General features: G+C 40.9%; 3 protein-coding genes across 5 annotated transcripts in view; 2 read left to right on the top strand and 1 right to left on the bottom strand.

Moving 5' to 3' along the window:
• The window catches only part of LOC130357179 (zinc finger protein 84-like), a 378,316-nt gene that overhangs the window by 14,039 nt on the left and 351,160 nt on the right, over positions 1–13,117 (top strand). The gene's annotated exons all lie outside the window — the stretch shown is intronic.
• LOC130357183 (gastrula zinc finger protein XlCGF17.1-like) overlaps positions 2,013–13,117 on the bottom strand; it is a 108,160-nt gene continuing 97,055 nt past the window's right edge. The window contains exons 2-3 of one of the 2 annotated variants that reach the window (XM_056559714.1): positions 9,458–9,533; positions 2,013–5,817 (exon numbers count right to left, since the gene is read on the bottom strand). In XM_056559714.1, the coding sequence (XP_056415689.1) occupies positions 5,006–5,817; positions 9,458–9,524 (879 nt within the window). In that variant the 5' untranslated portion in view covers positions 9,525–9,533 and the 3' untranslated portion in view covers positions 2,013–5,005. Of the gene's footprint in view, positions 5,818–9,457; positions 9,688–13,117 lie in introns of those variants that run through there. The other variant, XM_056559712.1, reaches the window with a different exon arrangement.
• Positions 9,096–13,117, top strand: part of LOC130357182 (gastrula zinc finger protein XlCGF8.2DB-like) — a 70,522-nt gene continuing 66,500 nt past the window's right edge. Inside the window, exon 1 of one of the 2 annotated variants that reach the window (XM_056559710.1) lies at positions 9,096–9,380. In XM_056559710.1, coding sequence (XP_056415685.1) covers positions 9,324–9,380 — 57 coding nt within the window. In that variant the 5' untranslated portion in view covers positions 9,096–9,323. Of the gene's footprint in view, positions 9,381–12,274; positions 12,865–13,117 lie in introns of those variants that run through there. The other variant, XM_056559711.1, reaches the window with a different exon arrangement.

Here is a 13,117-nt window from a genome sequence, read left to right as displayed (position 1 = left end):
ACTTTTTTGCGACTTTTGCTCTAGAGGATTTTTAGAACATGATGCATTCTAGTCTATTTTAGATGGAAATGCATTGGAAAATGCATTGGTGCTGAATTTATCAAAAGCTACTTTTTTTGCGACAAGTCGCATCGGCTGAAAGTACGCCGAAATGTCAGACCATGTTGGAGCAGGTTTAAATACAGTCTAAAGCATAGATCCTGAAGTCCGTGCGCAGAATTTATCAAGAGCCGTGCGACTTTTGATAAATTAGGCGCACAATAGACCGGCCTAACCCTCTGTGGTTTGGTCTATATTGATGCGGGACATAGACGGCTTTGATAAATATCCCCCATTGTCTTTATTCAGCTGCACCATATTGGACACTTTCTGCTCATAGACTTTTAGCTGAGCCTCTTGTTCAGAGAGCTGCATTCCCAGTGAATCCAAGGTAGCTGCGTGAGTCTTAATGTGCGTTTCGTTCTGCACCTCCAGGCTCTGCACCTTATGAGCCATTACTAATTTTTCCTTCTCTAGCTCTTCCATGGCTACCAACCTAGCCTTGTGATCACTTTGTAGAGCCAGATATGCCTCACATAGGACATTCCCTTCTTCTTCCTTGAATGAGATCTGCTTGGCCAGACTCTCCAATTCTCTCTCCTTGCTGGTCACAAGACCCTGGGAGCAGGACAGTTCCTCCTGCAGAGCCGCACACTCACTTTTGTGGCGCTCCATATCTTTCTGCAGCTGAAGCTTCTCTTCCTGCTCTTTCTTCAAGTCTGCAAGCATTTTTTTCTTTCTCCTCTGTCAGGTGATGAACTGAAAATTTAGCAGAAACCATCTGGAAGGTTTCTTCAAGGTTCTGGATCTGCTCACTTTTCTTACCAAGACCAGCTCGTTTTTTTCCGAGATCTCTTACTTACAGCGGTCTCATTACTCTCGCTGCTGGACCTTGATACATTCTCATGTCCTCTGACCGTCACCTGTCCTTGGCCGGTCTCTTCCTTCAAGCCAACTCGTTCCGACTCTTCTCCACCTTTAGGAGTAGTCTCCCCCTTTTCAAGGGTTTTGGCCACTTCGGCTTCAGGGCAGTTCCCGGACAGTTTCTCTGGACTGTCTCTCTGCTCACTGGCAGACTTCTTTTTCAATTCAAGACAGTTTTTCCGCTGCACGGCAGAAACATTTAGGGCTCCTGGGTCAACAACATCTGGTCATGTGGTTCGACCTTCCTGGTCACGATCCATCTCTGGTCCACACTAGTGTTGAGCGGCATAGGCCATATTCGAATTCGCGAATATTCGCGAATATATGGACGAATATTCGTCATATATTCGCATATTCGTAATATTCTCGTTTTATTTTCGCATATGCGAAAATTAACATATACAAAATTAGCATACGCGAAAATTCGCGTATACGAAAATTCGCATATGCTAATTTTCGCATATGCGAATTTTCGCATGCCAATCTCACACAGCAGTATTAGAGCCTTCTTTACACCACACAAGCTGGAAGCAGAGAGGGATGATCACTGTGATGTGTACTGTGAAAAAAAACAAACAAAAAAAAAACGAATATTCGTAATTACGAATATATAGTGCTATATTCGCTAAATTCGCGAATTCGCGAATATGCGATATTCGTGAATAAAATTCGAATTGCGAATATTCGCGAGCAACACTAGTCCACACATCACATCTCTTTCCCTCAGGAGTCTGTCTGTGATAGTAAGCGCAGCACCCAGCTTCACATGTACTCTCTTCAGTACTTCTGCATTATCCAGACACATCTCTGTAGCTTCTTTTCCGGTCACCTCTTCCAGATGACCGCACAATTTCAACCTCCCTTTGGGTCATCTTTATTCACAAGAATCAGCATAGCCTCTTCTTTCTCAGTCTCAGTCACTTCTTCCAGGTGACAGCGCAACTCTAGCCCCACCTTGGGCTCATCTTCAGCTGGTGGATGGAGCCCATGTTCCTGTACCTGATCCATTTCTGGTTTTACTGAAGATTCTGTTTCATTGAGAGGCACACTTGTCACTTGAGTCTCTGGATCCTCTTGGACTAGACTCACGGTCTGTTCTTCAGCTCCCATAGCAGTCTTGCAGGCCCGTATCTGACACATATCTTGTGTCTGCTGACACTCCCCATCCTTAGCCTCTATCGAGTAACTCTCCACTAGTGTGTGGTGCAAGTCAAGTGTTGTGAGCCCATCAGGTGTACCCGCTCTAGTCACCTGACAGTCTTCCCATAATTGCTGAAAAAATGGAAAATCCATCCCCAGTACTACATCAAACTCCAAGGAGGGCTCTATTGCCACTTTGTGACTCACGGTACCATAGGGGGTAGAAAAACAGACATTAACAGTTTTATAACCCCAAATATTTGCTTGTATAGACACTATGATGGGGTCTAGCTTTCTGCAACTGGTCTTTACCAGACTTGTTATACCCCTAGGCTCTAGCAAAGCAATCATCTCTTTACCATCTACTATCAGCTCACACAGGATGTTTCTTCTGTGCTGTATAAAGAATAATGTCTGAATTCTCCAGATACAAAAAGAATAGAAGAAACAAAGAGAAGTCTTCATACTTTATTCTCACACAGAAGAACTTTGTGATACAGTCCATTTAGTCCAAACCCAGTTGGATGTGGAAATAGCAGTAATGGTTTTCAGTATTGTAGCCAGGCATTTTTAGTGTCCCTATAATGGTGATCTCCCCCCTGATCTTCAGATTGGGGGTGGAAGGACATAATTCCCTGCTGGGCAGTACAGTTACTGAGGCGAGCATGTGACGTCCAGCGGGTTTCCTACACACATCCAATGTAATTAATAGGACTCATGCACAGATTGGTCGTCTCCATGTCCTATCTGACCATCAGACGGGAGAAGAACATTACAGAGACACTATAACTTAGAAGACATCCTGACTAGTGTTGAGCGGCATGGGCCATATTCGAATTCGTGATATTTCATGAATATATGGACGAGTATTCGTCATATATTCGGTAAATTAGCGTATTCGTAATATTCGTGTTTTATTTTCGCATATGAGAAAATTTGTGTATGCGAAAATTAGCATATGCGAAATTTAGCATATACAAAAATTAGCATAAGCGAAAAATCTTGTGTGCGAAAATTTGCATATGCAAATTTTCGCATATGCGAAAATTCGCACGCCAGTCTCACACAGTAGTATTAGAGCCTTCTTTACACCACACAAGCTGGAAGCAGAGAGGGATGATCACTGTGATGTGTACTGTGAAAAAAAATCGAATATTCGTAATTACGAATATATAGTGCTATATTCGAATATTCGCGAATTCGCGAATATGCTATATTTGCGAATAAAATTTGCATTGCGAATATTCGCGAGCAACACTAGTCCTGACACATCAGGTCCTACAATGAGCCCCGGACACATTTCCTACAGTCTGAACATTCTAATGACTTCTCTCCTCAGTCAGCTCTCACATCTTCCACAACACCATATTTCCCCATAGAGTGTATATCCTGAGGTGATGAACAAGATTTCATTTTTGGGGGGCACATGCTGTGACCTGTTTATACCTGCATCAGTCTAATCCCCTGTCTGCTATCCCACACTGGTTTGCATCTTTTACTTTGCATTCATTGTTATAGGACAGCCAGTCCATTCTGTGTATAAAGTATAGGGCAACATTACTTGGCTTTGCTGTTATACTGTGTAATGTGATTCTGTACACTAGGTATTGTTTTTTTCTGCTATATATATGGTTTACACATGAGGTTGGGGCTCTAGAAGGACTGAGCAGTATTATCTGTCCACCATTTATATACATGTGCCCTCTGGAGGTGGTTATATCCTCCCCTCATGTTTTTGTAGGTTGCTCTGGTTAGAGCAATTTTAATTGTACAGTGTCTTTTTGTATCCAGGTATTTTTGTATATCTTTTGTTAATAAAGATTCATATTTTATACAGAATATTGTTGTTACTGATAGGTGTGCACTGCATTTTAGTATATCCGTTTTTTTTTTTCTCCTTTTGTTTTGTACAAGATTTCATTTTGTACTAAAATATTTTTCACATTTTGAACATGAAAATGGCTTCTCCCCTGTGTGTGCTGCTTAGCAAGATGTCTTGTGGTGTCTGGGTGCAAATGCAGGGTGAATGTGGGGCAGATGTTATGGCCCAAGGTGCAGGTGGTATTAATCCTTTCTGTCGTGACGCCAGGGCGTAGTTTAGCCTTAACCACCCGAAGGTTATCCCGCTGATCCTAGGCTAGGGAGGAGCAATAAGGAGTCCAACGCCAAATTAAGGATAACGGCAGCTTTACTGAGGCAAGACAGATGATACAGTCTGTACAGTTTGGCCAATATCCCAGGGAGGTGACCAGTGACACAGGGGACCTTGCAGGCTTGCTGGGACTTGCAGTAGTTAGACTGACTTTAGTGCAGGCCACGGAGACTACAGATGGACTTGACTTGATATAGGTGATGACTGATAGGAAGATAACTTGACTGACTGGTGACCGACTTGTGGCTACAGGAATATGGGTCTGAGGCCTCCAATGTTCAGGACACGGATACTGGAACACTAGACCTGACCTCAGCAGAAGAAATGTGCGAAGAGAGAGAATGCAGCCCCTCCCCTTGTTATATAGGGGGGCTGTGCAAGGAGCCCATATGTCACTTGGGGGGGAGTCACCTGGACACTGGAGCCCTTTGCGTAACAATCATGTGATATAAACATTAAAGTAAGAGTGCATCATTTATACACAGCCTATGTACATACTGGGGGTTTGTTGCAGGAGAGCCCGGGGGACATGCAGAGACTCTGCCTGACAGGACGAAAGAACAGTACGGGGCCACATCCCGTACTGTGACACCACAATCTTACTAATACATTTTCCACATTCTGAACATGGATATGGCTTCCCAGTTATGTTTGTTCTCATATATACATATATATTTGATTTTTGGTTAAAACATTATCCATAAAGTGAATATGACAAAGGCATCTCTCCTGTGTGATTTCTCAGATGTTTTACAAGATTTGAGTTATGACTAAAACACTTTCCGGACATGAAAATGGTTTCTCTTCTGTATGAGTTCTCAGATGTTTTACAAGATTTGATTTCTGACTAAAACACTTCACACATTCTGGACATGAAAATGGTTTCTCTTCTGTGTGAGTTCTCAGATGTTTTACAAGATTTGATTTCTGACTAAAACACTTCACACATTCTGGACATGAAAATGGTTTCTCTTCTGTGTGAGTTCTCAGATGTTTTACAAGATTAGATTTCTGACTAAAACACTTCGCACATTCTGGACATGTAAATGGCTTCTCTCCTGTGTGAGTTTTCATATGACACACAAGACTTAATTTATGACTAAAACACTTCTCACATTCCGGACATGAAAATGGTTTCTCTCCTGTGTGAGTTTTCATATGTTCCACAAGAATTGATTTAATACTAAAACATTTAAAACATTCCGGACATGAAAATGGCTTCTCTCCTGTGTGAGTTCTCATGTGATCCACAAGACTTGTTTTGTTACTAAAAGACTTCACACATTCTGGGCATGAAAATGACTTATCTCCTGTATGAGTTCTCATATGTTTTATAAGACTTGATTTATGACTAAAACACTTCCCACATTCTCGGCATGGAAATGGCTTCTCCCCTGTGTGAGTTCTCATATGACACACAAGACTTGATTTATGACTAAAACACTTCACACATTCCGGACATGAAAATGGCTTCTCTCCTGTGTGAGTTCTCGTATGATCCACAAGATGCACTTTTGTAGTAAAAGACTTCACACATTCCGGACATGAAAATTGCTTCTTTCCTGTGTGAGATCAATGTTCAAATTCATACAATGAGCAAAACACAATACAGTCAGCACATGTAGATAACAGAATCACTTATTTCTAGGTGCACATGGAGGGGGAGATTTATCAATATGTGTCAGTGTGCAGCCACTTAGCAAAATTAATTTTTGCTGTGTTTTTGGCTTAGGTGCGCCAAATTTATCAAAACGGAGTGAGGATTTGATAAATTTTGCACAAATTTAAAATCAACTCAGAACTTGCTGTAGGATGTCATTTTTCTAAGGCAAAACACTTAATTTGATTTTTTTTAAATGTATGTGCAATATTTTTGCGCCTTTTTAAAAAAGACAATTAATTTAACTCATCCACTGCATAGTCAAGAATGAAGCACTGCAGTTCACAGTCACTTTTGCCAAAGCTTTTTATTTTTAAATTGCGCCAAATTTGTGCAAAAACTAAAAGGGGAAAATTTGCACCAAATTTCAGCCAATAAAATGTCAGCAAGGCAATGATAAATCTTCCCCAGAGAGTATCAAGTAAAGCCATGTATAAATAACAAAATATCAAGTGGTCAGCCATATAAAGTAAAAAATAAAAAATAAATCTACCACAATTGCCTATTTGGTTATTGGAGAAAATGTACAAACAAGAAAGTTGCAACAGCACTCTAGGTCAAAAAATGGAGGCTCTCAGCGCACTTTTTGATCAAAATGTGTCCCCTCATCCACCACGCGGAGGTGGCCTCATATCGGATGGGACCCTAACATGATAACTCACCTCTGCTGTGCATATAGCCTCTGACTGTGTGACATGTTGGATCAGCCATTGACTAAACCACCTCCAGTCTGAGAGGGGTGGGGTGCACGGCTAAAGAGGGTGCCACACCCCCCCAATTTACAAAGTAAAAACAAAAGGAAAAATAGCCAGCACAACAACCTAATACACAGGTGCCCGCTGCTGTGGCAAATACAAAATGTACAAACAAGAAAGTTGCAACAGCACTCTGGGTCAAAAAATGGAGGCTCTCAGCACACATTTTGATCAAAAAGTGCGCTGAGAGCCTCCATTTTTTGACCTAGAGTGCTGTTGCAACTTTCTTGTTTGTACATTTTGTATTTGCCACAGCAGCGGGCACCTGTGTATTAGGTTGTTGTGCTGGCTATTTTTCCTTTTGTTTTTACTATTGGAGAAAATGTGCAGATTTGTGGTCAGATAGTAAAATCTAAAGATCTATAGACCCCAGGGTCTGATGAAGTGTGTCTTACACACACACAACAGCTGTCACATATGCTGCTAATTCTGTCTGGCGTCGCACCGTATGTGAATTTTTGCACTTTCAATAAAGAAGATTTTCCAATGTACCGGTGAGTACTGCCATATCTTCCTATACATTTATTTAAATAAAGGTAATCCTAGGTTTCCCATACGATTGGAGAACATGTTAACCCTTTACATACACAAACTGAGAGTTGTGCACTACACTGTTAGTTCTTCCATAAGGTTCCTTAACCTCTTAAGGACCCACGACGTACCGGTACGTCATGGGTCCGCTCCCGTTCTATAACTCAGGGCCACGGCGTGGCCCCGTGTCATAGCGGGTCGGGCCCGGCCTCTAACAACGGCCGGGACCCGTGGCTAATAGCGCGCAGCTGTTCTCAGGGAGCTGTTCGGGATCGCCGCGGCGAAATCGATGCATCCTGAACAGCTTACATGACAGCCGGAGGGTCCCTACCTGCCCCTATGCTGTCCGATCGCCCAATGACTGCTCAGTGCCTGAAATCCAGGCATGAGCAGTCAAGCGGCCGAATCATCGATCAGTGGTTTCTTATGAGAAACCACTGATCAATGTAAAAGATCAGGGTGTGCAGTGTTATAGGTCCCTATGGGAGCTATAACACTGCAAAAAAAAGTTTAAAAAAAGCGAATAAAGATCATTTAACACCTTCCCTAATGAAAATTTGAATCACCCCCCTTTTCCCATAAAAAAAACCTGTGTAAATAAAAATAAACATATGTGATATCGCCGCGTACGTAAATGTTCGAATTATAAAAATATATCATTAATTAAACCGCACGGTCAATGGCGTGTGCGCAAAAAAATTCCAAAGTCCAAAATAGTGCATTTTTGGTCACTTTTTATATCATGAAAAAATGAATAATAAGCAATTAATAAGTCCTATCAATGCAAAAATGGTACAGCAAAAAACTTCAGATCACGGTTATAGGGGTCAGAAGATGACAATTTTAAACATATACATTTTCCTGCATGTAGTTATGATTTTTTCCAGAAGTATGACAAAATCAAACTTATATAAGTAGGGTATCATTTTAATTGTATGGACCTACAGAATAAAGAGAAGGTGTCATTTTTACCGCAAAATTTACTGTGTAGAAATGGAAGCCCCCAAAAGTTACAAAATGGCGTTTTTTTTTTTTCAATTATGTCTCACAATGATTTTTTATTCTGCTTTGCCGTAGATTTTTGGGTAAAATGACTGATGTCATTACAAAGTAAAATTGGTTGCGCAAAAAATAAGCCATCATATGGATTTTTAGGTGCAAAATTGAAAGAGTTATGATTTTCTAAAAGTAAGGAAAAACCCGGGTCCTTAAGGGGTTAAAGGGTTACTCTGGTGGAAAACTGTTTTTTTTTTTTTTTGTAATGAACTGGTGCCAGAAAGTTAAATAGATTTGAAAATGTCTTCTATTTAAAAATCTCAATATTTTCTGGTAGTTATTAGCAGCTGTGTGCTACAGAGGAAATTCTTTGCTTTTTTAATTTCTTTTTTGTCTTGTCCACAGTGCTCTCTGCTGACACCTCTGTCCGTGTCAGGAACTGTCCAGAGCAGCATAGGTTTGCTATGGGGAATTTCTCCTGCTCTGGACAGTTCCTGACACGGATAGAGGTGTCAGCAGAGAGCACTGTGGACAAGACAAAAAAGAAATTCAAAAAGAAATGAATTTCTTCTGTAGCATACAGCTGCTAATAAGTACTGGAAGGGTAAAGATTTTTTAATAGAAGTCATTTACAAATCTGTTTAACTTTTTGACACCAGTTGATTTAAATTAAAAATGTTTTCCACCGGTGTCCCCCTTTAAGTATTTGAAAAAAGGGTCTAGGGGGAGATTTATCAAAACCTGTCCAGAAGAAAAGTTGCTAAGTTGCCCATAGCAACCAATCAGATTGCTTCTTTCATTTTTAACAAGACCTCTGCAAAATGAAAGAAGCGATCTGATTGGTTGCTATGGGCAACTCAGCAACTTTTCCTCTGGACAGGTATTGATGAATCTCCACTGAAGTGTTTATTGTTCCATCATATCTGAAGTGAAAAATAAAGGAACTTCTATACAGCTCCTCACCAGATCTATGGCTTTCCAATGTTGCTTTATATTTCAAAAGAAAAATGGTTATACAGGTGTAGATAGCCTTCAATTCCTGCAGGACCCAGAGGTGTATACCATCAGGATCTGCTCAGTGTATTAACCCATTTTGTTCCACATTGTACAAGAACCAAGAAATATAATGGAAATGAGATCAGCAGGTATCTATACAATATACATCTCCACCACTGGAAATCAGGTAGAAATATCTTAAGGAACCTCAGTCTGCAATTTATAATGATAGAATAAAACATAAGATGTATGAAAGGCTCTTACCATTCTCTGATATGGGGTTTTCTAGTCCACTCATTGTTCCTCCAGAACTTTCCTGTAAAGATTCCATATTATAGACCTGAGGAAAAAACATAAAGGAACCTTAGTTTATCTTCTATCCAGGTGAGTGTTACATCCCCCCTAGAAGGTATGAACCAATCTGCACAAGGATCTCCTCAAGTGGTGATCACATAGGATCAACAATCATCCCAGTCTCTTTCCTACAATTATTGTGGGGTTCAGTGATGGCCGCAGACAGGGCCAGACTGGGACTAAAAAGCCGCCCTGGACACAACCCTACCAGCCCACATACAATATACTCACGACATAAACAACAAATATGAAACAATTACAATATCTTATAATTCCTTCTACTTCCAGTCACCTCAGAGATGTTCTAGTCACCATACATGGACCCTCCACACACTCAGGTCTCTATCTCCAGTCAGTGTCTCCAGTGTCCCAAGTATATTCTCCTGGTAAGTTCCCCCCATATGAGCCATGCTGGGGTCTTTTATACCCTTTTCACCATGAGATTGGCCTCCCCTCCCCCACCTACAATATGTAAAGTAAGAATGATGGGGCCAGAACCTGTCCAACCAGTTTTAGCATTCTATGGCCTCCTGGGATCAGCCTTCATTTACACATTGTATTGCAGGGTGGAGACATATTGGTCACACCCCTATTTACATCTGTAAGCGATACCGGGGATACTCCGAGACCTTTTCATATGATAATCAGGGGAAACAATCAGCATTTTGCCTCCTGATGAGGAACATGGTCCCATAGGTCCCACCCAACTTAACTCTAAAATAAATACACAACAACTGAGTTGGTGGATAAAATCGTCCACAATGTTTTAGTAAAATGTATATAAAAGGTATATAAAGGTATATAAATTGTAATTAATTCTGAAATAAAGTTCACCAAGAATAAATAAAATAATTTTGACCAAAATACCAAATACTCAAACCAAAGTAGTAGTAATAAAATACCAGAACTATAATAATAAACATGTCCACACAAGACTTCCCTTCTCCTAATCTTCACCACAGGCTGACTGAGCTGGAGACACCAGAGTCCTGTATTTAGGGGGAAAACCTGTTCCCTCCATTGGGCCTGTAGCCAATCAGAATGCTGTTGGGGGGGTAGAAGCATCGCTGGGCAGAAGATCTCGGTTGCTGGGCAGAATCTGGACGTCCAATCAGAACCAGGAATCCATCTCTTATCAGAACAGCTGTTGCTGGGCAGAATAACTAAGTACAGAAACAACCTGTGGGGAAAAGGTGGGGGAGGGGGAGAGCACAACAACATGTATACTGGGAACCATGATGTCTTGTGTCCCTCCACCTCCAGACATGACACCATACACAGGACTCTCCATCTTTATCTCACATAGATGTAATTCTCCATATTATATCACATACAACATATTATAAGGATTTCACAGACCAAACCTCCATATTTCCTGCACATATAAAGACGGTTTATGACACTTAGAAGAACATGGGTCTACTATTCACAATATATGCACACTGACTATGTAGGGACCTTAAAACAGAGCTTTTATTTTTTTCTAAATAAAAAAAAAGAGATTTTTTTGTTGTGGAACATATGAGAACTCACACAGGAGAGAAGCCATGTTCAACAAAAAACAAACCTTCCACAACCCTCCACAGCTCTTAAAAATCCCATGTGGTGTACAGTATTTACAATAATATATGGCACATGGGGGCCCCATGGTCCCACTACAGCAAGAGCAATATATAGGAAAACATTCTGGAAAAAAAAATCCTTAGCCAGTGACAAGCCACCACCCAACAAACACACTCGTATTGCCATCACACCAAGTGACTTAAAGTGGTTATCCAGGAAAAAACTTATTTTTCTATATCAACTGGCTCCAGAAAGTTAAACAGATTTGTAAATTACTTCTATTAAAAAAATCTTAATCCTTTCAGTACTTATGAGCTGCTGAAGTTGAATTGTTCTTTTCTGTCTAAGTTCTCTCTGATGACACGTGTCTCGGGAGCTGTCCAGAGTAGAAGCAAATTCCCATAGGAACTGCACAGAGTAGAATAGGTTTGCTATGGGAATTTGCTTCTACTCTGGACAGCTCCAGAGACACGTGTCATCAGAGAGCACTTCGACAGAAAAGAACAACTCAACTTCAGCAGCTGATAATTATTGGAAGGATTAAGATTTTTTTAATAGAAGTAATTTACAAATCTGTTTAACTTTCTGGAGCCAGTTGATCTAAAAAAAAAATTTTTTTTCCTGGAATACCCCTTACATTTTTTTGGGTTGCCTACCCCTTGTATAAAGTATTTATTCACATGTGGTGTACAGTATTTACTAAACTTTATGGCACATGGGGGCCCCATGGGCCTCTATTGTTTGGGGGCCCGGCCAGGGGTGCACTGACAATTCACTGCCAATATTTTGCAGTTTTTATCGGTATCATTTTTGTTTATGAGGGAGTTTTTGATTCCTTTTTTTTTCCTGGTACATGACCAGAACTGCGCAATTCTGGATTTTTTTTTTAACAGGTACGGTTATATTTTAATTGTTTGGACATTTATACAAGAGCTGATACCACATATGTTTTTGTTCATTTTTGTTTACACTGTTTTAACTGAAAAAATGGGAAAAGTGGGATGATTGAAACTTTTATTAGGTAAGGGGCTTATTAACATTTATTATTATTAATATTATTGTTTTTACACATGTTACACAATTACACGCCATCTTAAAAAAGATTGCATGTACTGAACAATGACGTGCCATAGCACAGCATTAATCAGTGTTCTTGGCGCTCCATACATTTATACCCTGTGTCCCTAAGGTGATATACATACACAGCCCCCATATACACACATACACGCCCCTATATACACACATTATTGCCGGCATGTACACACATGCACGCCGACATATACACACATACACAGCCCCATATACACACACAAACAGCTCCCATAACACACATACACTGGCCTGTATACATGAACACACACATACACACCCCCATATACACCCACATACACAGCCCCATATACACAGTTCCCATAACACACATACACTGCCCCAGGGACATGCACACATAGGAGTGAAAGGGGACTGGAGCCCCTGCCCTTTTCCTCACCTGCCCCTCTAGTGCCCTCACAAAAGGAGCTGCAGTGCAGACTCAGGGTGACAGGTGAAGTAAAAAGGATCCATTGCTGGGGAGATTTGTATGGGGTTTAATGTAGGGTGCTGTGCCCTCCCTGCAGCAAGGGGGCGCCACTTACCCTGTAATTATCTGCCATTTCTCAGCTTCTCTCCACACGGAGGAGACAGGAGCAGAGGAGGCAGAGAAGCCTCGCCCACAGCATGTCCGGCCACAAACTTCAGTCTATGCAGCCCTTACTGTGAGTAACTGTAAATATATGTGAGTGATTGTATGTCAGTGTGTGTGTATGTATACATATATGTGTGTGTGTGTTTGTGTGTATCTCTATGTATGTGCCTGTGCAGAGAGGGATGGCTGGGGCCTTAGTGTAAGTGACTGTGTATATATTGAGTGACTGTATGTCAGTGTGAGGTGTATATATGTGTGTTTGTGTGTGTGTCTATCTCTATGTATGTGCCTATATATGTGAGCAAGTTAATCTATGTATGTGT

Source organism: Hyla sarda, chromosome 2 (genome assembly GCF_029499605.1).
Source record: "Hyla sarda isolate aHylSar1 chromosome 2, aHylSar1.hap1, whole genome shotgun sequence".
NCBI classification, from domain to species: domain Eukaryota; kingdom Metazoa; phylum Chordata; class Amphibia; order Anura; family Hylidae; genus Hyla; species Hyla sarda.
Note: the sequence above shows the minus strand (reverse complement) of the source record. Positions and strands in the feature narration are given on the sequence as shown.